The following is a 25,000-nucleotide window of genomic DNA, read 5'->3' as shown; positions in this document are numbered from 1 at the left end:
CCTCTTCCTCCTCCTCCTCGTCCTCCTCTTCCTCCTCCTCCTCCTCCTCGTCCTGGCTGTCTTCGTCCTCGTTGCTGCCGCTGCTGTCCTCTTCCTGGGTATGCTCCTCGTCCTCTGGGTCCAGGATATTCATCGAGTCTGTGCAGGGGGGACAAATGGGTGGGACGCATTTTTCAGAGACTTCATTTACTCATTCAGATCCTGCCTTGCTTTCCTTCGTACGGGATCGGTCCGATGCGCCCGTTTACGAAATTCTGTTACGTGAACGACTGCGGTAGATATGGAAAAGTGTGACACAGAGAGAGAGAGCGAGAGCGAGACAGACAGGCAGAGAGAGAGAGAGACACACAGAGAGGCAGAAAAAGAGAGACACACACACACAGAGAAACAGACAGATAGACAGACACAGAGACAGAGAGAGGATCTGGGAATTGATTCCTCAAACTGAAAGCCATCGTGGCCTCCCTCTGGTTTTGAACACAGTGACGTGGACACAGTGGTGCTGGTCAGTGTCCTCACCTTCCCGGTTAGCCTGCAGCGTGGAGGTCTGGCACAGGCTGGAGGGCGTCTCGTCCATCAACACGTCTTCCTGAGACTCGTCTTCCCCGCTGCGTCCAACTGAGAGGGACAGGACAGCATTGAGAGACACACACAGCGAGACAGATACTTACACTGCAAGGGCTTCCATCCATCCATACAGGAGATACTTACACACACACACAGATACTTACACTGCAAGAAGAGACACACACACAGACAGATACACTGCAAGAGACACAACACACACACAGAGATACAAACACTGCAAGCAGACACACAGAGATACTTATACTGCAAGAGACACACACACTTACACTACAAGGAGACACACACGCACACACAGTCTTGTGTTATATCGGTTTCCTGCAGCCTCACCTATGATGGTGCTGTTGACTGTTCCTCCGTCTCTCTCCAGTAGCTCATCGATCAGATCCACCAGTTCATTCTCTACCTGTAGAGGGACAGGGTGTTAAGAATTCACTGGGCGCACATCTTACCAGCTCTCCCATCAAAACAGCATGGCAACAAAACCAGAGCTTTTGGGAAATAAACTGAAATAAAATCAAATCAACAAATTTGAAAAAAAATGAATTTTTTTTTTTTTGGTATAATGCAACACACAATTTTCGTTCTAAAAACATTTGAAAAAAAAAAAAAAAACACTTTTAAATTAAGCTATTTTTTTTGTTTTAATAGAGGAGTTATCTGTTTATCAAATCCCTTCATTAAAATGTGTGCTGTGAATTTTCTATCTACATATCTGTCTGTATCTTTACAGATCGACAGACAGAGGTACGCGTCCCCGGTCACCTGCATCTCCTGTGCGTTCAGCACCTCGGGCTGTCCCGCGATCACCACGCTGTCCCCCTCCGTCTCTCCGTCCATGAGGTCTGCGTCGGGGGGCGGGGCGGAGCGCTCCCTGTGGACCCCCGTCTCTCCGGGGTCTCCTGTGGGACAGCGCAGGGGTTACACACGACCACAGTCGGCTGGTCCTGCTCAGTCTTGCTCTGTGGTGTGTCTCAGTGTGTTTTATTGTATTTACCTTGGTCCTGCGCGGTGCTGTTCTGGTCCCGGGACGTCCCGTGCTGGTCTTGCTCACTCTTGCTCTTGCTCGAGGCGCTCTTGCTGCTGAACAGGCTGCTGGGCTGGTTCACGATGCGGGACAGGGTCTCCAGCGGCTTCAGGGCAGCGTTCACGGTGTTCGCCATGTTGGGACTGAGAGGGAGGGAGGAGGGAGGGGGCATTAACACACACAGGACGTCCGGGACAAACTCAATAACGTACAATGAAGAAAGAAATACAGCAATACATTGTATTGCTGTCACTCTACGCATGACTGAGAAATGTGAGTGATATTAACCAGGGTGTGACAGTAACAGATTTAAGAAATCGGAAAACCATACTATTAGGAAGACACACAAACTAAATCTTCAGGGATGGAAATAAGACTCCTATTACACAGAAGTGTCGCCCATTCCAGGTTTTACTACCAGCTTGATCAGCCCCCAGTGTGTCTAGCTAACAAGCTCAGGTGTGTCTGATTATTAAACTCCTAGTGAAACCAGGAGTGGATCACACTGCTGTGCAATGGGAGTCTTATGCCACATATGGGAGTCTTATTCCCATGTGTGGCACTGACTGATAGATCTCACAACACTAGAGAAATTAACACGTGCTGTGCTGTGCTGTGCCGTGCTGTGCCGTGCCTCTACCTGGACAGATCCAGGCTGTGGGGCACTCTGGCCAGGTCGTTGACCAGCCCCTTCTTCAGGAACAGTCGGATGATGTTGTTCATGCCGTTGTGTTGGGTCTTGGTGGCCGCGGTGCTGTAGAAGCTGGAGGTGGAGGGGCAGGACTCCATGATGGTGCTTATGATGCACATCACTGCCTGCAACCTGGAGAGCAGAGAGGAGAGAGGGGAGGAGAGGAGAGGAGAGGGGAGGGGAGAGGGGAGAGATGAGAGATGAGAGGAGGAGGAGGGGAGAGAAGAGAGGACACAGTCAGACCCAAACAGGCACAGCCCCCACTGGAATCCATGAACAGCAGCAACAGCTGTAAACTCCCTCAGCTTCATAGAGTCCAATGAAAGCTGCTGAATAATGTTCCCTTGTTAACATATTGAATCACACACCCTCTATATAGAATGAACTCACTCAGCTTCATCGAGTCCAATGAAAGCTGCTGAATAATGTTCCCTTGTTAACATATTGAATCACACACCCTCTATATAGAATGAACTCCCTCAGCTTCATAGAGTCCAATGAAAGCTGCTGAATAATGTTCCCTTGTTAACATATTGAATCACACACCCTCTATATAGAATGAACTCCCTCAGCTTCATAGAGTCCAATGAAAGCTGCTGAATAATGTTCCCTTGTTAACATATTGAATTCCACCCCCTCTATATAGAATGAACTCCCTCAGCTTCATAGAGTCCAATGAAAGCTGCTGAATAATGTTCCCTTGTTAACATATTGAATCACACACCCTCTATATAGAATGAACTCACTCAGCTTCATAGAGTCCAATGAAAGCTGCTGAATAATGTTCCCTTGTTAACATATTGAATCACACCCCCTCTATATAGAATGAACTCCCTCAGCTTCATAGAGTCCAATGAAAGCTGCTGAATAATGTTCCCTTGTTAACATATTGAATTACACACCCTCTATATAGAATGAACTCCCTCAGCTTCATAGAGTCCAATGAAAGCTGCTGAATAATGTTCCCTTGTTAACATATTGAATTACACACCCTCTATATAGAATGAACTCCCTCAGCTTCATAGAGTCCAATGAAAGCTGCTGAATAATGTTCCCTTGTTAACATATTGAATTCCACACCCTCTATATAGAATGAACTCCCTCAGCTTCATAGAGTCCAATGAAAGCTGCTGAATAATGTTCCCTTGTTAACATATTGAATTCCACACCGCTGCTCGTGTACTACACTATCGCTTCCGGCAGTGGAATTTCTTTTTGGCGCTATCATGGATTTTGTAGATTCTTTCATTGCATGACGTTAAATAAAAGATCTCGAATGAGGTTCGTATCCGTGCAGCGGCTCCGCACTGGTTTACCTGGCGTGTTTCTCTGTGCTCTCTGACATGGCCAGCGCCCGGCTCAGCGCTGCCTTCACCTCGTTCACCAGGGCCACCTGGGCGTCTGTGCCCGTCCCCGCAGCCGCCAGGCTGGCCAGGAAGAGCCGCGCCAGGGCAGGGGTGTCCTTATCCTCCGCGCTCTGAGTGTGGGGCAGGAGGTGATCCAGCACGAACGCCAGCACACTGCAGTCCTGGAGAGAGAGGGAGAGGAGAGAAGAGATTAACACTCACACAGAGAGAGAGAGAGAGAGAGAGAGAGAGAGAGAGAGAGAGAGAGAGAGAGAGAGAGAGAGAGAGAGAGAAACACTCACTCAGGGGGTATGGAAATCAACACATTCTAAATGTCCGTTCACCTCCTTGATGAGCTCAGACTGCCCTGCGGTGTAGGAGTATCCGGTGATGAGGGAGGCGATGCCCATGTAGGACCTCACCAGCTCTGCCAGCAGCCTCAGGATGGTGGAGGTGGGCATCAGGGGCTTGCTGCCCTTGGACTTCAGCTTGGGGTCTTCCTTCTCCTTCTCCTTCTTCCCATCACGGGGCTCCTCGGGGGTGGATGCTGGAGAGAGGGAGTGAGACACAGAGTCATCTATACACACGTCCAGCTCTGGCCAAAAGGGAGAGGAAGAGGAGAGGAGGGAGAGATCTCACCTTCTCCCTGCGGCGTTCCTGACTGCGATGACTCGGCTGCACTGCCGTCTGCTGCAAACACCTGAGTCTGGAGGAGGAGAAGGAACACACAGTCAACATCGTACACAGACACACAGTCAACATTACACACAGACACACACCACATCATACACAGACACACAGTCAACATTACACACAGACACAGTCAACATTACACACAGACACACACGCAGTCAACATCATACACACACACACACACACACACACACACACACAGACAGACAGACAGACAGACAGACACCGCACGGCTCTCACATTGAGGGTGAATCCAGTCTGCGAGTCGAAGTCGCTGCCCTGCCTGGTCAGCCTGTACTGCTGATACACGTCGTCTCCCACGTCCTGCAGGATCTGACACAGCTCCTGACTGCCAGCCACCGAGACCAGGCGAGCCTCCGAACGCTCGGCTGCACAGAGAGAGGGGGAGGGAGAGAGAGGGGGAGGGAGAGAGGGAGGGTGAGGGAGAGGGGATCAGCACCAGGATTATTAAAAATTGACAGTTTAGGTGAACAAATGTTTAGTCACGCAATATCAGCATATCCTCTATCCACTCGTCACAAGTCACTGCCTCGCTCCTCTCTCCCCTCCCCAGCCAGCCCCTCTCTCACCCTCCTCTGGAGCGTGGTACGCTGCCAGCGCGTTCAGCATGTCGTAGATGACCTCTTTGATGGGCTCGGGGATGCTGGGCAGGGGGGACAGTTTCAGGGGGGTGGTCTTCACCAGCTGCACTGCGTTCGGACCCTTGATGCGCAGGTTCTCAAACTCGTCGTCCGAGGCTGAGAGAAAGAAAGAAAGAAAAAAGAAAGAAAAGGGAGAAAAATGTCCATCAGCAACGCAGGCAGTTACACACAAGCAGCTTTCCCTCTCCTCCCAGTATCCAGCCTCGTCTCACTGGTGCCAGTACCCAGCCCCCTCTCCCCCTAACTGGTGCCCCTGGGTGCAATGCAGATCCCCTCTCCCCTCCTCACCAGTGCCCGTGCCCCTGGGTGCAGGCAGTGCAATGCAGATCCCCTCTCCCCTCCCCTCCCCTCCTCACCGGTGCCCGTGCCCCTGGGTGCAGGCAGTGCAATGCAGATCCCCTCTCCCCTCCCCTCCCCTCCTCTCCTCACCGGTGCCCGTGCCCCTGGGTGCAGGCAGTGCAATGCAGATCCCCTCTCCCCTCCTCATCGGTGCCCGTGCCCCTGGGTGCAGGCAGTGCAATGCAGATCCCCTCTCCCCTCCTCACCAGTGCCTGTGCCCCTGGGTGCAGGCAGTGCAATGCAGATCCCCTCTCCCCTCCCCTCCCCTCCTCACCGGTGCCCGTGCCCCTGGGTGCAGGCAGTGCAATGCAGATCCCCTCTCCCCTCCCCTCCCCTCCTCTCCTCACCGGTGCCCGTGCCCCTGGGTGCAGGCAGTGCAATGCAGATCCCCTCTCCCCTCCCCTCCTCACCAGTGCCTGTGCCCCTGGGTGCAGGCAGTGCAATGCAGATCCCCTCTCCCCTCCCCTCCCCTCCTCACCGGTGCCTGTGCCCCTGGGTGCAGGCAGTGCAATGCAGATCCCCTCTCCCCTCCCCTCCCCTCCTCACCGGTGCCCGTGCCCCTGGGTGCAGGCAGTGCAATGCAGATCCCCTCTCCCCTCCCCTCCTCACCGGTGCCCGTGCCCCTGGGTGCAGGTAGTGCAATGCGGATGCAGTTTGTCGCTGCCTCAGTGAAGCAGTCAGGGTCCCTGCAGGCCGCGGGCCCCAGCACTCTCAGGATGTAGTTGATCTCTCTGGAGCCCAGGCTCCCAGAAACCACCCCCGAAGTGGTGCTGCCCGTCCCACTCGTCACTGCGGAGCGAACCACCTGGGCAGAGAAACAGGGGGGGGAACCATTAGATAAAGATCTATAATCTATTCACGGTGCACTTCAAAATAGATTTAGCAGTAATTAAAATATTAAAAAAAGTATTGGATGGCTCCTCTCACCTTCTCCATGGTGTGCCTCAGCGTGGCAGGATCCTCGATGATGTGTCTGAACAGCAGGGTGACGAGGGGGGTGAAGCCGTTGAACCCGGAGCTCTGCGCCAGCCCCAGGATCATGCGGGGGGTGCGCAGCTCGGCGAACATCATGGCGTACTGGTGCGTGCGCGTGAGCCGCAGGCACAGCCGCAGCGTGGCGTGCAGCGTGTCGGGGTCCACGGGCACGCTGATCATGCCGACGCAAGCGCGGATCAGAAGCGTGGTCATGTCCTCCGACAGCCCCTGGATCACCACGGGGGGCGCGGGCGCCGCGGAGGGGGGCACGGGGGCCTCGTCGGGGGCTGCGGTCATCGTCGTGGCTGCCGGAGCCATGGAGGAGGCTGTCTCTTTGTTCTGGTCGCTCTCCTTCGTTGCAGAACTGCTGGAGACTCTCATCTCCGGGAGAGCGGCCACATCTAAAATACAAATCATTATTATTAGCAGTGTGGAGTAGTGGTTAGGGCTCTGGACTCTCTTGACCGGAGGGTCGTGGGTTCAATCCCAGGTGGGGTACGGGATTGCTCCAGTAAAAAAACCTAACTGTATAAATTGGTAATTGTATGTAAAAATAATGTATAAAAAATAATGTAATTATATGTAAAAAAAAATGTGATATCTTGTAACAATTGTAAGTCGCCTGCTAAGAAAATAATAACAATAACAATAACAATAACAATAACAATAATAACAATAATAATAATAATAATAAAGATCTCTTAAAAAACAGGGTCAGAGGCACAATGGATCTGGTGTGTCTCCGCGTGTGTGTGTGTGTGCGTGCGTGTGCGTGTCTCAGCGTGCGTGTGTGTCTCAGCGTGTGTGTGCGTGTGCGTGTCTCAGCGTGCGTGCGTGTGTGTGTGCGTGTGCGTGTCTCAGCGTGCGTGCGTCGTACCCGGCCCTGCTTTCTCTTCACTCTTCTCTTGCTCGGTCTCCTTGCTCTCCTCCAGCGGTTTCTCCAGCTCCTGGACGCTCCCGTTCTTGGAGCTCTTTCCCAGCCGGGGAAGGCGCTGCACAGTCAGCGTCACCGGCCGCCGATTCCCGGTCTCCTCGTTCACCTGCCGAGAGAAAAGGGGAGGGGAGCCTTAACCTCAGACTGAAGAACGCCATCGCTGCTTGACCTGAACCGAGAGATTTGTTCAAAAAATGCAGGAGTTATGTTCTTAATTAAATCAATTAAAGAAAGAAAGAAAGAAAGAAAGAAAGAAAGAAAGAAAGAAAGAAAGATCTAAGTGATGAATGCACAGATCTGTCTTTCGTAAGCTTAGGAAATTTCATAATGTTTTTCCAGTACGGTCAGGATTTCTTTGGTGACAAATTCATCCGTGAACTTCGATTGAGCTAAAACAAGCTGGAGCTAGGCCGAGGGCTGGTTGCATACAACTAAAAAGTACAAAATTCACTTTTCTTTGTCATTCAGTCGTTATTCTAGTATTTCTGAACCACTTTTGGAGACTCCTCATTCGTTCGAAAAAACCCAAGTTATTTAGTGTGTTTCTGTATTTCTAGCTGCGATTATTATTGCTGGGTTATTTAAAATAAGCAGACGGGAGCCCACGTCTCCCTGCGGGGGTCTCACCTGCACCATGGTGTTGAACTGCACGGTGTAGCGGCGTCGGCCCGCGGTGAACCGCACGCTGCTCTCCCCGGAGCGCCATGCCGCGTCGATGGTTCCGTTGTTGCCGGCGCTGTAGCTGCACCAGCGCCCCGAGCGGTCGTCAAACCAGCGCCAGTTATTACCATTGGGCTGGAGGTACTGCAGAGAGAAAAAACGGCATTTCATTTACTGTTTCAACACTGCAGAGCTGTACAGAGGTCTATAGGAAAGAGAACTCCACTCTCAACACTGCAGAGCTGTATAGAGCTCTATAGGAAAGAGATCTCAACACTGCAGAGCTGTATAGAGGTCTATAGGAAAGAGAACTCCACTCTCAACACTGCAGAGCTGTATAGAGGTCTATAGGAAAGAGAACTCAACACTGCAGAGCTGTATAGAGGTCTATAGGAAAGAGAACTCCACTCTCAACACTGCAGAGCTGTACAGAGGTCTATAGGAAAGAGAACTCCACTCTCAACACTGCAGAGCTGTATAGAGGTCTATAGGAAAGAGAACTCAACACTGCAGAGCTGTATAGAGGTCTATAGGAAAGAGAACTCAACACTGCAGAGCTGTATAGAGCTCTATAGGAAAGAGAACTCAACACTGCAGAGCTGTATAGAGGTCTATAGGAAAGAGAACTCCACTCTCAACACTGCAGAGCTGTATAGAGCTCTATAGGAAAGAGAACTCCACTCAACACTGCAGAGCTGTACAGAGGTCTACAGGAAAGAGAACTCCACTCTCAACACTGCAGAGCTGTATAGAGGTCTATAGGAAAGAGATCTCAACACTGCAGAGCTGTATAGAGCTCTATAGGAAAGAGAACTCCACTCTCAACACTGCAGAGCTGTATAGAGGTCTATAGGAAAGAGAACTCAACACTGCAGAGCTGTATAGAGCTCTATAGGAAATTATTATTATTATTATTATTATTATTATTATTATTATTATTATTATTATTATTATTATTATTATTACTACTATTATTATTATTATTATTATTTATTTCTTAGCAGACGCCCTTATCCAGGGCGACTTGCAGTCATTAACAAAAATACATTATATATCACAGAGTCCTTCTTTTTAAAATAAAGAACGTGTATTTTTTTTATTAAATTGTTCCTCTTTCGAATCCACTATATTTCAACACATTTTAAAGAGATAGCAAAAAAAAAAAAAAAAAATTCTTTGCTGTGATTTTTTGAAGCTGCATGTTTTTCTGGCTTGCTGGGACCACAGGACTGTTTCACCTCCCTGTGACTCACGGTCACATTTCAGTTGTGTTTACATGGTTGGTATTGTCTTTCGGAACATGATTCTAATCATTTGTCTGTACAATTATTTAATCAAGAATTTTTCCTTTCTCTGCTGCCTGTTTCTAATTAGAACCTCTGCCAAACACAACGTTAGTGCCACATGTTTTACATGAACAAGATAAAGGGGCTTTTGTTTGGTGAAACTAAATCAAAACTAAAAACTAAAATCATTGATTCCTCTACCAGCACACGTTGAAAGTAATGGTGCTGGCAGTCTTACACAAGTACATTTTTCAAAGCCTCAAGGGGAAACGTTTAGCTTGTGGTGATGTGGCGAGCGGCTAGCTGTAACGTAGGTACCCCCTAACAGACAGCACCCCGTCATTAACAAATTACAGAAGAGAGGACCCCATCCTTACCTTGTTCATCTGCGCCCGCCTCTTTGAAGACACGGCCGTTTTCTCATAGAAATCAATGAGGAGCAGAACTGGGGTGATCCACCTAGAACACAAAACCCAGCTCGTCACACAGACCAGAACAAAAACTGAACAGGGACGTATGACAGGCATGGGAATCAGACTCCTATTGCACAGCAGCGTCGCCCAGTCCAGGTTTTACTACCAGCTTGATCAGCCCCCAGTGTGTCTAGCTAACAAGCTCAGGTGTGTCTGATTATTAAACTCCCAGTGAAACCAGGACCGGATCACACCGCTGTGATTTCCATCCATGTAAATTGGGAAGCGCCATCTCGGACCTGTGTCATTGACAGGGTTAAAACGACGCTGGAGTGAACACTTACATTTCTACAGGCTTACAGCGACAAAATTCTTAAGAGAATCGCAGGATATACGATGCATCAGACACGGCAAAGTGGCTTGTGAACAGGAAGTCAAAACGGGGGAGATGTATTTTTGTAGTACTGTTGTATTGTTGAGGTGAGAAATCATAGAACACAGCTGTGGACCAAAGACAAAAAGCCCCAGAAGTGTGTGTCGCTGATGTATTGGACCAGCGGTGACTCGCGATGGTGGTCCAGTGGTTACAGAAAGGGTCTCAATCCCAGGAGGTTCAAATCCCGACTCAGCCACTGGCTCCCTGTGTGTGTGTGTGTGTGTGTGTGTGTGTGTAACCCTGAGCAAGTCACTTCACCTCCTTGTGCTCCGTCCTTTGGATGAGACGTAAAACAAAGGAGCTCCTATTGGAAGTGACTCTGCAGCAGCAGCAGTTGATGATGCAGAGTTCACCCCCCTAGTCTCTGTAAGTCGCTTTGGATAAAAGCGTCTGCTGAATTGAAATCTCCCGACACTCACTTTGGCGTCTGCACATCCTTCTGCTCTTTGGCAGCCTGCAGGCAGGGCTGCACCACCTCCAGAAGCTTGATCAGAACATCAAGGACCCCGCTGCTCTCCACGACGCGGGCACACGACAGACGCAGCTCCTGAAAACACACAGAGAGAGCGGGGCGGTGAACCAGGGGCGCAGGGTTAGGACAAAAATAAATACATATATATAAATGAAGGCATTAATTAAAAGCGAGCCTCACCCAAAATACTAATAAATACATACAATGGTATCATAATAATAATAATAATAATAATAATAATAATAATAATAATCACACAAAGAAAGGAACGTCCTGAAAGTCACATACCGCCTCGTTCCTCACCTCGAACAGCAAGGTCAGCAGCAGGATTCTCGTGGCCAGGTTGGACGCCTGTGGCAGCGTGGCCAGCTGGCTGGTCCACTCCGACACGGTCTTGGTGTCGCTGGTGGTCAGGGGCAGGGCGGCTTTGATCAGCACGTCCGCTGCCTCCCAAACCTGGGGAGGGGGGGGGGGGAGAGGGAGGAGGGGTGAGACACTGTACATTCACACACACACACACACACACACACACGCTCCAGATTTCAGTGTGTCACTGCGCACTATAGGACAGTGTGGTATTGTACTGGACTGTGCTGTATAGTTGAGTCCCCTCTCTATAGTACAGTGTGTGAGTGCTGTGCTGTATAGTTGAGTCTCCTCTCTATAGTACAGTGTGCGAGTGCTGTGCTGTATAGTTGAGTCTCCTCTCTATAGTACAGTGTGTGAATGCTGTGCTGTACAGTTGAGTCTCCTCTCTATAGTACAGTGTGTGAATGCTGTGCTGTACAGTTGAGTCTCCTCTCTATAGTACAGTGTGTGAGTGCTGTGCTGTACAGTTGAGTCTCCTCTCTATAGTACAGTGTGTGAGTGCTGTGCTGTATAGTTGAGTCTCCTCTCTATAGTACAGTGTGTGAGTGCTGTGCTGTACAGTTGAGTCTCCTCTCTATAGTACAGTGTGTGAGTGCTGTGCTGTACAGTTGAGTCTCCTCTCTATAGTACAGTGTGTGAGTGCTGTGCTGTATAGTTGAGTCTCCTCTCTATAGTACAGTGTGTGAGTGCTGTGCTGTATAGTTGAGTCTCCTCTCTATAGTACAGTGTGTGAGTGCTGTGCTGTATAGTTGAGTCTCCTCTCTATAGTACAGTGTGTGAGTGCTGTACAGTTGAGTCTCTTCTCTATAGTACAGTGTGTGAGTGCTGTGCTGTATAGTTGAGTCTCCTCTCTATAGTACAGTGTGTGAGTGCTGTGCTGTACAGTTGAGTCTCCTCTCTACAGTACAGTGTGTGAGTGCTGTGCTGTACAGTTGAGTCTCCTCTCTATAGTACAGTGTGTGAGTGCTGTGCTGTACAGTTGAGTCTCCTCTCTATAGTACAGTGTGTGAGTGCTGTGCTGTACAGTTGAGTCTCCTCTCCTCTCTATAGCACAGTGTGCGAGTGCAGCGTCCTGCACAGGTCAGTCTCCTCTCACCTGGATGACCACCTGTCTCAGGATCATCTCCCGGTACTCGGGCCCGTTCCTCTTGACCGCGGTCATGATGAGGTCACACACGCGGTACACGGTGTCAGGCAGCTCGTCCAGCAGGGTGAAGCAGCCGGGCAGCATGGTGTCTGTGAAGGCGTGCAGCTCCTCGGCCCCCAGGGGCTCCACACACTGGAACTTCTCCAGGCAGCGAGCCTCATCCTCCTCCTGCTTCTCACGGGCCCTCCGCTCCTCCTCCTCCTGACGACGGGACGTGTCCTGAGGGGAGGGGGGGAGCGAGGGAGAGAGAGAGCAAGGGAGAGCGAGAGGAGGGAGGGGGAGAGAAAGAGAGAGAAAGAAAGAGAGCCAGAGAGAGAGAGAGAGAGAGAGAGAGAGAGAGAGAGAGAGAGAGAGAGAGAGAGAGAGAGAGCGAGAGAGAGGGAGGGGGAGAAGTTTGAATGAAGAATTAAGAGAGTCAGTGAACTGTAATTGATGGAGCAGTTACATGGCGATATGCAATTACTCTCTCTCTCTCTCTCTCTCTCTCTCTCTCTCTCTCTCCCACAGTAAAGGGAGTCGCTCAGATTCACTGTGCGTCAGAGAGACCCCCTCCCCAGAGCCCCATCTCTCAGTACAGGTCTCCCTCTCTCCCACAGTAAAGGGGTCCCTGTCTCACTGGAGGGGGTCCCTGAATTTACCTCGGGAGAGTCAGACTGCTGCTCCATGGAGATGTCCTCACCCAGAGACATGGCTATAGCTCTCATCATCTGGTCCTCTTCGGACAAACTCAGGTCCTAGAGAACAATAATAATAATAATAATAATAATAATAATAATAATAATAATAATAATAAATTTAATTTAGAATTGAGATGGATCGATTATATATTAATGATTAGATTAGATAACAGTACATTTATTAAATAGTATTAAAATAATAATAATAATAATAATAATAAATTTAAATTGAGGTTATATATGATTAGATAAGAGTACATTTATTAACTATTAATAATAATAATTTAGAATTGAGATGGATCGATTATATATTATTAATTATTAGATAACAGTAAATTTATTAAATAATAATACATTTTAAAATTGAGATGGCTCAATTATATTATTAATGATTAGATTGGATAACAGTACATTTATTTAGTAATAATAATAATAATAATAATAATAATAGATTCAAGATCTCAAGCAGTAATAGATATATCTATTTGTAAGATTTACTCTGAACTGCTGCAGTATTAGCTTTGCTGTTGTTAAATACTAAACCATGATGATTGCGATAACCCAGACTCTTGTAGCAGGCTTGGGTCTGGTTTGGGGGACGGAGACTCCCTACACAGTCACTGCCAAATCCGCCCCACAGCTCCCCACACACACAGGGCAACTGTGCTGACAGGGAACTGCTAGGGTTAAATTCTGAGCAGTCAATCGCCTCTCCCTCCCTCCCTCCCTCCCTCCCTCTCCTCTTCCCTCGCTCCCCCTCTCCCCTCCTCTCGGTTCTCTTACCTGTTGCTGGTGCTGCCTGTCTCCCTGAATGTGAAAAAAGATAGACGTTAAAAACAGATTTAAAATAAGCGGCAGCCCCCACACGAAAAAATATATAAAAAATAAGAATAATATTCATAATCAAGCAACGATGTTAGTATAGATATAATTACTGAATTTCCCAGCTATTTATTTTAATTTCTCTGTTGTGTGCAAGGTCTCTTAAAATCGCTGGCTGCCTTTTTTTTTTCATATATTAAAAAAAATAAATAAATAAATAACTGAAAATGTCAAAAGCAGAAGCCAGAGACATTTAAAAAAAAAATGCAGACTGAAAACAGAAAAAAAAAAAAACATGACAATTTAATAAAAGAAATTATTTCAAAATGCGGTCGTCAGAAAGGTTTCCTTCAAAGTCACCTGGAAATATGAAGCCTGTATCTCAAATGATGGGTAAGAATCGGAAGACGGTCCCTTGCCGTCGCAAGCAGGGTGAATGTGAAAGATTTGACTGCAGTACCGCGTGTAATTTAGGGACGGCCCCTTACTTTTACATTGAATGTTATTACCGCAGCACATTGCGTGTAATTGGACGACAGTCCCTTACCATCACCAGTTTTGAATGCTATGCCTGTATCGCAGTGTGTGTAAGCGTCTGTAATTGGACGACGGTCCCTTACTATCACCAGTTTTGAATGCTATGCCTGTATCGCAGTGTGTGTAAGCGTCTGTAATTGGACGACGGTCCCTTACTATCACCAGTTTTGAATGCTATGCCTGTATCGCAGTGTGTGTAAGCGTGTGTAATTGAGAGACGGTCCCTTACCCTCAGCAGTTTTGAATGCTATGCCTGTATCGCAGTGAGTGTAAGCGTCTGTAATTGAGAGACGGTCCCTTACCCTCACCAGTTTTGAATGCTATGCCTGCATCGCAGTGTGTGTAAGCGTCTGTAATTGAGAGACGGTCCCTTACCCTCACCACTCCTCCCAGTAAAGGCGGTGGGTGGGTCAGCAGGTATTCCGTGGCTTGCTCCATGGTGCTGGTGTTCAGGAGAGATTCCATGGCGTGTTCCCGGGAGAATCCCATATCCATGAGCTGAAACAAGCACAAGAGAAAAGGACGAGTCTAGGGTTTGAGTGACAGGAAGGGTCGCTCATTACTCGGGTCTGTAGTGTTATAATTGAGGCCGGCTGACCAGGGTTAACTCTGCATTATCCACAGCCCCAGTTCTTTGTTTTTTAGGTTGCATTGGTGCGTACCTGCTGGAGCTGGGGCTGGTTGACCAGGGGCTCCCTCCTCGGTGCGGGCCCCTCCTCGGGTGCCTGCCCCCCCTCCTCCTCGCCGGGGCCCCGGGTCCCCTCCTTCTCTTTGGAGAGCTGCTCCCGGATCACGGGCTCTCCTCTCAGGATGTGGCACAGGATGGCCAGCATGGACTCAGCCATGCGTGCCCCGTACACCTTCAGAGGCTTGCGGTTCCACAGGTTCTGGATGCAGTCGAACGAAGCCTGGGCACGCAAACAATACACAGTCACACAACTACACAATACAGTCACACAACTACACAATACAGTCACACAACTACACCAGAACTCTGCATCATCAACTGCTGCTGCTGCAGAGTCACTTCCAATAGGAGCTCCTTTGTTTTATGTCTCATGCGAAGGACAGAGCACAAGGAGGTGAAGTGACTTGCTCAGGGTCACACACACACACACACAGTGAGTCAGTGGCTGAGCCGGGATTTGAACTTCCTGGTATCAAGCCCCTTTCTCTAACTGCTGGACCCCCGAGACTGAATGAGGGATTGATTCTGAAAAGGCATTGGAGACAGAGCCCCAAGCTGGCTGTGTGGAGCCGTTTGAACAGTCCTGGCCGTGCAGCGCTCACCTTCTGCGTGACGATGAGGAAACGCAGGGCGCTGAACTGGGGCTGGTTGGGGCCCCCTCCGGGGAGCTTGGCGGGGAGAGAGTGGGGAGACTCCAGCACAGTCGTGGGGTTCACCATCTTCTCAACCAGCATGAGCCAGGCGTCCAGGAACTCCCCTGTACCGTCCGGGAGATCGGAGTGCTCCAGCCCCTCGGAGACTGGCACCTTCCCAGCCATCGAGAGAGCCCAGTTAAAGGTCCTGAGAGAGGGGGAGAGGAGGGGAAGACAAGAGAGAGAGAGAGAGAGAGAGAGGACCAGAGCGATAGAGAGGGGAAGGAAGAGCGAGAGAGGGAGGAGAAGCGAAAGCAAGAGGGAGAGGGAGAAAAAGGGGGTTGGATCAGGATTTCAACAATGTAGGGAAGCTACACAACTACTAGTTTATATATCCTTAAAAAAAGACCACTGCGTCTTTTTCTTCTTGAAAAAAAAGGTAAATTTCAAAATGATTTCCTAAGGAGTTAAATTACTTTGTCTAAACTTAATTACCACATTGTATATATATATATATATATATATATATATATATATATATATATATATATATATATATATATATAATATCACAGTGCAAGAGCCCAGGCAGTGGTTAGAAAGCCTCTCTGCAGGTTCGGTTCAGGTTTGAGGGGGCGCGCGTGACTCACTCAAACAAGGCGTCGTGACCCCCGGAACAGAAGAACTTCTGGAGCATGAGGTGATAGGGGTACTTCCGCTCGTCAAACAACATGGGGGACGTGAACCCCACCGAGCAGATGAAGAAGGTCAGCCTAGAGAACACGGAAACCACCATCATCATCACCATCATCACCATCATCATCACCACATCACTGCACTGCAGTTCTGTCTGTGTATAGCTATGCAGTTACAAAGGGAGGCAATGTGTCTGTGCTCACTGATATCGTGTGTGGGGAGGGGAGGGGGGAGGGGGGGGGGCGGGGGAGTGGAGGGTTTAGGGTGGAGTCTGTCACAGTATTAGTGTCTAAATAGTGTGTCTCACCTGAATCTCGGGGTGGGCGTGTAGGAGGGAGGCTGCCAGGACAGCCCCTTGGTCAGTAGCTTGGTGAGGGAGGAGGCGGTGGACCTGGCTGCCGCGGTGGGTGCGGTCGTGGTGCTGGCAGCGTGGTGACTGCGCCGCTGCCTCACGGGGGAGCCCACACACAGCTTCACCAAGAGACCGAAGAGCTCAGCCAGAGCCCGGCCCAGACGAGACGAGGCTGCAGGGAGGGGGAGGCAAACACACACAGATCAAGACTCCTGCTGCACAGCAGTGTCATCCAGTCCTGCTTTCACTGTCAGTTTAATAAAACACAGATCTTTTAGTGGTTATTTCACTAGTGGAAAGGTTTGCCATTGAATTTATGAAGTTTCTTTCAGTGTTTCTATTGAAGATGCTGAGAAAGACTTCTAGTGGAAACGCTTGCCGTTGAATTTATGAAGTTTCTTTCAGTGTTTCTATTGAAGACGCTGAGAAAGACTTCTAGTGGAAACGTTTGTTGTTGAATTTATAAAGTTTCTTTCTGTGGATCCGCAGCAGGCTCAGTGCTTACCGGAGAGCAGGGGTTTGATCTGCTTGATTCTGGCGGCCATGGCCGGGGTCAGTTTGGATTTGCTTTTGGGGTCGGCGCCGCTGGGCTCGTCCGTCTCCATGGGGGCCAGCGAGTCCCCGTCCAGCACAATCCCATCCAGCAGACCCTGGGCAGGGGGCTCCACAGCGCTGGAGGTGCCAGGGACAGCCGTCTCAGACTCGCCTTCTAGAGATGAGAGGGAGAGAGGGAGGGTGAGAGGGAGTTTGTTTATTTACCAGTGTTCAGGGAGTGGAAGTTATCAGTCTCAGTTTCTGTTTTCCTCAGCTGTTTTTTAATCAGATACTCCAAGCTGGTCAGCATCCACTGTCGGCATCTGTCCAGCAGTCACTCGCGCTGCTTTATAAAGCAGCAGTGTGGAGTAGTGGTCAGGGCTCTGGACTCTTGACCGGAGGGTCGTGGGTTCAATCCCAGGTGGGGGGGACACTGCTGCTGTACCCTTGAGCAAGGAACTTTACCTAGATTGCTCCAGTAAAAACCCAACTGTATAAATGGGGAATTGTATGTAAAAATAATGTGATATCTTGTAACAATTGTAAGTCGTCCTGGATAAGGGCGTCTGCTAAGAAATAAATAATAATAATAATAATAATAATAATAAAGAACCGACAGCCGGGACTAAAAAGCACCCCACTGTGTCACATGAGCTACACACAGACAGCAACCATTACACAACACCCAGAAAGACCAGGTCCATGTTTCGCATGTTCCAGTTTGAAACACACACACACACTGAAAACTTTGGGAATTGAAAGCAGTCTGCTGTGCTGTCTCTCCTCACCAGGCTTCCTGCCTCCAGGGGCAGTGCTGCTGCTGCTGCTGCTGCCCCCTGCACCCTTCTCCTCTTTGGGGACCAGCTTCTGCATGTCAGCCTGACCGAACTCACAGCCAGTGGGAAGGCTAGGGAGAGAAAAGCAGAAAAAAAACACAGGGCAGCAGCATCAACAGGAGGGCTGTTAAACCACTTGTAACTACTTCCTAAAAATTATTATTATTTTTTTTTTTTTAAAACTACTTAAATGTGTTTAAAAAGCTAAAGTTTCAACCTTTAGTAAACTGAACTGAATCTAAAGCCGAGAGGAAACACAAAGGCACTTTCTCAGGAACAGCGGTGGTTTGAAACCTGGTTCCAGGAGACCTGGTCTGAGATCGCTGCTGTATCAAACCCTCAGGTCGCCCTGTCTGGTGTGCCGCGCAGCCTCCTGAAACCTGCAGCCTCCTGAAACCAAGCTCCAAGCTGCAAAACAGCGGCTTCATGTTCCCTCAGCTTTAGATATTCCATCCTAGTTTAGTCGCAAAGAGATTTATTTTTCTCCTTTCAATAGAAATAGGGAGTTAAACTCAAATCCGTACCTGTTGGGTGTGCAGAGGGACAGCAGCACTGTGCTCTCCCACACCAGAGAGCAGTACAGCTGGCTCAGCTTGTTCAGCACATTGAGCCCCAGCTGGGAGCCCCACTGGTTCACAGAGATGGCCCTGATCTCACTCTGCAGACAAGGGAAGGGGGGGAGAGGAAAGATAAAGTCGTGTCAGGTCACAGCCACCCCCCCCCCCAGCTGTGCACAAGCAGAGCCCGCAGCGTGATGTAGTGCAGAACAGCACGGGAGAACAAAACGGCAATCATCCACAAGCAGCGTCTACCCATTCACAATTCGACTGGATTGCGAATGGGAGCTTCCTCTAATTTGTGTTACCCGCACATGTTAAAAGTCTCAGTGCAACTGCATCAATTACAGAAATACAGCTTGTAGGTTTGGTTGTTTTGTTTTTTTTGAAGAAGATGACGACTAAGAAATCAGTTTGGTGACTTCATGGGTTAAACTGACTAATTTGTGATCGTTCTTTCGGACGAAACGAGCTCCTATTGGAAGTGACTCTGCAGCAGCAGCAGCAGCAGTTGTTGATGATGATGCAGAGTTCACCCCCCTAGTCTCTGCGAGTCGCTTTGGATAAAAGCGTCTGTTAAATGACTAGATAATAATAATAATAATAATAATAATAATAATAATAATAATAATAGTAATAATGAGACTCCACAGCACTCACCTGTCCCACCCTGCAGGTGTGGACGAACATCATGATGTAGGCGTGGGCAGCAGTGAGCGAGTGCAGCAGGGGCGTGGCCTGGGCCGACAGCGTGGCGTCCGTCACGTTGCCCGCGCTCGCCAGCTCTCTCAGCAGCACTGACCCCCCCGGGGAGTCGATGGGACGGTGAAGGAGCTCCAGGGAGGACAGGATCCCGTCCAGCTGCAGCAAGCTCTCCTGCAGGACCTTCGGCTCGTGAGAGAGTGTCTGGGGAGGGGAGGGGAGGGGAGAGGAGAGGGAGGAAACAGTGGAGAGATTACAGTTAAATAACAAAACAGCTAATCTTAAACAAAATCATCTCAGAGGGCTGGATCGCATCGATATCAGGGTCTAGCGCTGTATATTATAAAGACATTTTAGAGGGCTGGATCGCATCAATATCAGGGTCTAGCGCTGTATATTATAAAGACATTTCAGAGGGCTGGATCACATCAATATCAGGGTCTAGCACTGTATATTATAAAGACATTTCAGAGGGCTGGATCGCATCAATATCAGGGTCTAGCACTGTATATTATAAAGACATTTCAGAGGGCTGGATCGCATCAATATCAGGGTCTAGTGCTGTATATTATAAAGACATTTCAGAGGGCTGGATCGCATCAATATCAGGGTCTAGCGCTGTATATTATAAAGACATTTCAGAGGGCTGGATCGCATCAATATCAGGGTCTACTGCTGTATATTATAAAGATGTTCCACAGAGCCCAGTACGCACCAGTATGGACTTGCAGACTCCAGCCACGGCCTGACAGGCTGCAGAGGTGGGGAAGTCAATGGGAAGGTTGGGCAGCCCCAGGATAGAGACCAGGGGCAGGAGACCTTTCTGTGTGACAAACTCCTGGCAGTGATCGTCTGTGGTGTTGTTACTGAGGATCGACTCCACGAACTTCATCTGAGAGAGAGAGAGAGAGAGAGAGGGGGAGGACGAGAGGGGGGAGAGAGAGAGCAAGAGAGAGAACGAGAGCGAGAGTGCGAGAGCGAGAGAGCGAGATAGGGCGAGAGCGAGAGGGAGAGCGAGAGAGAGAGAGCGAGAGAGAGAGAACGAGAACGAGAGCGAGAGCGAGAGAGCGAGAACGAGAGAGCGAGAGCGAGAACGAGAGTGAGAGCGAGCGAGAGAGAGAGAGAGGGCGAGAGAGAGAGAGAGGGCGAGAGCGAGTTTATTTCCATTTTACATCCCTACCTCTAATGATTCATTTTTATTATTTACTTTTTATATTGATGTTCATAATGTGAATGTATCTTTATTATTAATATTTATTTTTGTATTTTTTTTAAATGATAGACTGTACTTTGTAAATGCTTTGGCAATACCGCTAATGTTGTCGTGCCAATAAAACACCTTGGAATTTGAATTTGAGAGAGAGAGACACAGAGCTTGCAAGCCAAACTCAATCTAGGGTTCAGTTACAGCTGTAAATATTATTAGTCATTCAGCAGACGCTTTTATCCAAAGCGACTTACACAGAACGCTGCATCATCAACAACTGCTGCTGCTGCTGCTGCAGAGTCACTTCCAATAGGAGCTCGTTTGTTTTACGTCTCGTCCGAAGGACGGAGCACAAGGAGGTGAAGTGACTTGCTCAGGGTCGCACGCATGGACAGCGTGGCTCGGTAACCCATGGCAACCCCTTCCATCCAGTCTGACCACTCACCACATTCAAGATGTAATCCATTAAAGGGATAGGGATCCTCTCCTCTGTTCCTACAACCCTGGAACAAAAAAAAACAAGAGCCGGGATCAGACACCAACGTAAAGAAAGGTATGTTTGAGTGTCGGGTATGAAGCTGAGTGAATTCATTCTGTATAGAGGGGGTGTGATTCAATATGTTAACAAGGGAACATTACTCAGCAGCTTTCATTGGACTCTATGAAGCTGAGGGAGTTCATTCTATATAGAGGGTGTGTGATTCAATATGTTAACAAGGGAACATTATTCAGCAGCTTTCATTGGACTCTATGAAGCTGAGGGAGTTCATTCTATATAGAGGGTGTGTGATTCAATATGTTAACAAGGGAACATTATTCAGCAGCTTTCATTGGACTCTATGAAGCTGAGGGAGTTCATTCTATATAGAAGGCTCACGAAAATATCCAACAAAACAGACCATACAGGATGCAAGATCCAGTGTCGTTTTCAAAAGCCTGTTTGAACATAGATAGATATATATTTTTTAAAGAGAAAAAACCGAACAAGAGCGAGGAGAGTGCGGTGTTTGAAAGCAGGATTGCTTGCCCCCCCCCCCCATTCAGACGTGCAGCCCCCTGATCTCTGCTGCATTGCGGCATTTTTTGTTTTTCCAAAAAAAAAAAACACGCCCCTCCCTCCCTCCCTCCCTCCTCCTTCTACTCCCTTCCGAATCTATAAATAGCACACAATAAAATGATCTATAAATAACACACAATAAACACAACCATAAAAAACAGCTCACAAGCCAGAGAATAACCCTTAGGGTCAGAGGAAGACACCCGTTCTGCACATTTCCTAAAGATTTAAAAAAAAAAAAAAAAACAACTGTAAAAGGAGGAAACAAGTTTAAAACGAGCAGAGCAAAGCCTGTCCTTTAAGTACTGAACAGATTCGGCCAGAGAGAGAGGGGAAAAAATAAAAAATAAAACACAAGACTTGGACTAATGCCCTTTTGGATCGAATTTAAAAATCGAGCCGAGCGAAAGAATTGTAACTAGGAGCGAGAATTCTTCCTCTGATTTGAGTTCAAACACACTCACACACTGCGACGGACACACACACACACACAATCACGCACTGACACACACACACACACACACACTCACGCACTGACACACACACAATCACGCACTGACACACACACACAATCACGCACTGAGACACACAATCACGCACTGACACACACACACACTCACGCACTGACACACACACACAATCACGCACTGAGACACACAATCACGCACTGAGACACACACACACACACAATCACGCACTGACACACACACACACAATCACGCACTGAGACACACACACACTCACGCACTGACACACACACACACACACACACACACTCTCTCCTCCTCTCTCCCCCAGTCCCTCCTCTGTACTCACTGCTGGCTGGGCTCGGGCTCCCCTTGCTGCGCTGTGCTGAAGCTCTGCACCTCCTCCTCCTCCTCATCCTCGCTCGATGCTTCCTCCGCTGCGTGGTTGGAGCGGGGCGGGGGGGCAGTGGCTGTGCCGTCCGCTTTCTGGATCGACGGTTTCTGGCAGATGTACTCCGGGGCGCGGCCCAGGTTACAGATCGCCTCCAGCAACTGCAAAGAATTGCATTTCACTGTGACTGCAGTTCAACTGTGCCACCCCTTCCCGATCGCAATTATATTATTATTATTATTATTGTGTGTTTATTTAGCAGACGCCTTTATCCAAGGCGACTTACAGAGACTAGGGTGTGTGAACTATGCATCAGCTGCAGAGTCACTTACAACTACATCTCACCCGAAAGACGGAGCACAAGGAGGTGAAGTGACTTGCTCAGGGTCACACAATGAGTCAGTGGCTGGGGTGGGATTTGAACCGGGGACCTCCTGGTTACAAGCCCTTTTCTTTAACCACTGGACCACACAGCCTCCTATTACACTGTATCATTGATAGACGACAATCAATCAATTACGCATATCATTATTCTTGTGCGTTCAACCATTTGCTTTCAATCTGTGTCCGTTTTTCGTAGCACACAGAACTCAGTGTCTGATAGGATCTACAACCTCTGAACTAATCATCGCTGTTCAATAATAAGCGAACGTTGCTCAAGAGATTGAGCTTGACGGATAAACGCTCTCACCTTGATGATGGCTGCGGTGGCGTCCGTCTTCAGGGTGGGGCTGGTGTCTCATGAGCTCGTCCACAGCGCTGCCCAGATTAGAGGCTGTGTCTCCTGCAACACAGCAAACACACACGTGTTCTAGAGGGGTTCACAGGTACCGTGCACACACATATTGCAGATATACAGACAGATATTTTCGTTGTACTGAGATCTAGATAGATAGATAGATAGATAGATAGATAGATAGGAGAGAGAGAGAGAGAGAATATATGGGATATTTGTTTGATTGAGATTTGACATTCGAGTTGTAATTTGCTGCTACTGTGAGCAGATCTATTTTTGCCGGATGCTGCCGACTGCAATTTTGGATCAATGTTGGAATTGATCAAAAGGGAATGGAAAATTGAGAATTGATTTTTAAAAAAGGAACTGGAAATTGATTTTAGAAGGGAATTGAGAATTGATTTTTAAAAAGGGAGATTGAAAAACAGGAACCCCCCCCCCCCCCCCCCCCCAGGACTCACCGAGCGGGTCGGAGCTGCGGCGGCGACGCATGGCGGGCAGGTAGTCTGGAGAGAGGAGCACCTTGAAGAGCCGCCCGAAGGGCTGGCACTGCACGAAGGACTGCAGCCCGCGGGCGTTGAGGCACAGAGCACTGAACACGTTGGGCAAGGAGCCCAGAACCTCTCGCGTAGCAGGGACCTGCAGAGAGAGGGACTGTGAGAGAGAGTGTGAGAGAGACAGAGCCAAGAGAGGAGGGACAGGGGGGAGACAGGGGACTGTGAGAGAGACAGGGCCAAGACAGGAGGGAGCTGCAGAGAGAGGGACTGTGAGAGAGAGAGAGAGAGAGAGAGAGGGCCAAGAGGAGAGACAGAGAGAAGGAGGAGACAGAGGGGAGAGACACACAGACAGAGAGATAGATAGAGAGAGAGAGAGAGGGAGGGAGGAGGGGGAAGATGGCCAATAGAAGGAGAGGGGAAGAGCTGCACGTTGTTAATTTGGTATCATGCCACTGGTATACGTTCTTTAAAGACGTTTTTGATCGGTAGAAAATGAACAGGCTACCAGGTTATAATTATGATATAACGGTGGGGGAGACGGGCTAGTTCAATAAACAGCACGGGCTGCGAGTTAGTGTTGTAAGTGCTGATGATATGGGAGGGGTGGGGGGTGGGGAGGAGGCTAGTCTAATGCTGGTATATAAACTCACGTCTTTGATGAGAAGCGCGTGCAGCATGACGTCTGTGAGTCCGTTGTCCTGCAGGGAGGACAGGAGAGAGGGCTCCTGGAACACAAATACTGTGACCACCTCCGTCGCTGAGAGGAGAGAGGGAGAGAGGGGGGGGAGGGAGGGGGAGAGGGCAGAGAGAGAGAGGGGAGAGGGCAGAGAGAGAGAGGGGAGAGAGAGAGAGAGAGAGAGAGAGAGGGGGGGGGAGAGAGAGAGGGGGGAGAGAGAGAGAGGGGGGAGAGAGAGAGAGGGGGGAGAGAGAGAGGGGGGAGAGAGAGAGGGGGGAGAGAGAGAGAGAGGGGGAGAGGGAAGAGAGAGAGGGAAGAGAGAGGGGGAGAGGGAAGAGAGAGAGGGGAGAGAGAGAGAGGGGGGGAGAGGGAAGAGAGGGAGAGAGAGAGAGAGAGAGAGACATGGTTAAGAACAGGTAAGGCTCAGTAGTATTGTTAGCAGCTGTATGCTGGTAACGTTTTCTGAATTTCAGATAATTCAATTCAAATTAAGGGATCACGAAGACACTGGACCCTTTATCTAAAAAGTAAGTTAAGATCTGAATAAGCTTCTTTCAGGAGTCCTGCTGTACTGTTACTGTATCGCACTACCGCACTATGAAACCTGGTTAAGAGGCACACATCCTTGGCATGCGAAGGCAGAATGAATAAAGCCCAGGTGCAACTCACCTAGCAGAAAGAGAGACGGTCCGAATACTCTGCATTGCTGATGATGTGCTTCAGCGAGGTAGGCAGAGATCCGTCCATTACTGCAGCAGAGAGACAAGCTTGAAAAACAGGCACTCGGACAGAACAGCAAAGCAAACTTCATCACCCCCCATCCTGCCTTTAGCTTAGAAATAATAAAAACTACTGGAAGACACTGAGAAAGACTTCTAGTGGAACGCTTGCCGTTGAATTT

The 25,000-nt window shown here is 48.9% G+C and overlaps 1 protein-coding gene across 1 annotated transcript in view; it reads right to left on the bottom strand.

Moving 5' to 3' along the window:
* LOC131725476 (E3 ubiquitin-protein ligase HUWE1-like) overlaps positions 1 to 24,861 on the bottom strand; it is a gene marked incomplete at its 3' end in the record, with an annotated part of 27,542 nt that extends 2,681 nt beyond the window's left edge. The window contains 39 exon segments of the mRNA XM_059018712.1: positions 1 to 138; positions 520 to 618; positions 916 to 991; positions 1,351 to 1,487; positions 1,583 to 1,755; positions 2,253 to 2,435; positions 3,620 to 3,831; positions 3,994 to 4,196; positions 4,289 to 4,355; positions 4,583 to 4,731; positions 4,933 to 5,100; positions 5,953 to 6,148; positions 6,271 to 6,719; positions 7,196 to 7,358; positions 7,880 to 8,056; positions 9,576 to 9,657; positions 10,467 to 10,594; positions 10,823 to 10,975; positions 11,985 to 12,254; positions 12,674 to 12,769; positions 13,496 to 13,519; positions 14,447 to 14,569; positions 14,734 to 14,979; positions 15,362 to 15,599; positions 16,042 to 16,164; positions 16,395 to 16,611; positions 16,945 to 17,148; positions 17,762 to 17,880; positions 18,334 to 18,467; positions 19,027 to 19,272; positions 19,784 to 19,960; positions 20,721 to 20,778; positions 22,149 to 22,351; positions 22,882 to 22,920; positions 22,922 to 22,974; positions 23,388 to 23,565; positions 24,074 to 24,180; positions 24,769 to 24,792; positions 24,795 to 24,861. The exon segment at positions 1 to 138 is cut by the window's left edge and continues 14 nt beyond it. Of these exon segments, the coding sequence (XP_058874695.1) occupies positions 1 to 138; positions 520 to 618; positions 916 to 991; positions 1,351 to 1,487; positions 1,583 to 1,755; positions 2,253 to 2,435; positions 3,620 to 3,831; positions 3,994 to 4,196; positions 4,289 to 4,355; positions 4,583 to 4,731; positions 4,933 to 5,100; positions 5,953 to 6,148; positions 6,271 to 6,719; positions 7,196 to 7,358; positions 7,880 to 8,056; positions 9,576 to 9,657; positions 10,467 to 10,594; positions 10,823 to 10,975; positions 11,985 to 12,254; positions 12,674 to 12,769; positions 13,496 to 13,519; positions 14,447 to 14,569; positions 14,734 to 14,979; positions 15,362 to 15,599; positions 16,042 to 16,164; positions 16,395 to 16,611; positions 16,945 to 17,148; positions 17,762 to 17,880; positions 18,334 to 18,467; positions 19,027 to 19,272; positions 19,784 to 19,960; positions 20,721 to 20,778; positions 22,149 to 22,351; positions 22,882 to 22,920; positions 22,922 to 22,974; positions 23,388 to 23,565; positions 24,074 to 24,180; positions 24,769 to 24,792; positions 24,795 to 24,846 (5,884 nt within the window).
* Between the last annotated feature and the right edge of the window lie 139 nt (positions 24,862 to 25,000).

The sequence above is a fragment of the Acipenser ruthenus genome, unplaced genomic scaffold (assembly GCF_902713425.1).
Source record: "Acipenser ruthenus unplaced genomic scaffold, fAciRut3.2 maternal haplotype, whole genome shotgun sequence".
Lineage (NCBI taxonomy): Eukaryota > Metazoa > Chordata > Actinopteri > Acipenseriformes > Acipenseridae > Acipenser > Acipenser ruthenus.
This window is presented reverse-complemented; position numbering and strand designations above follow the sequence as displayed.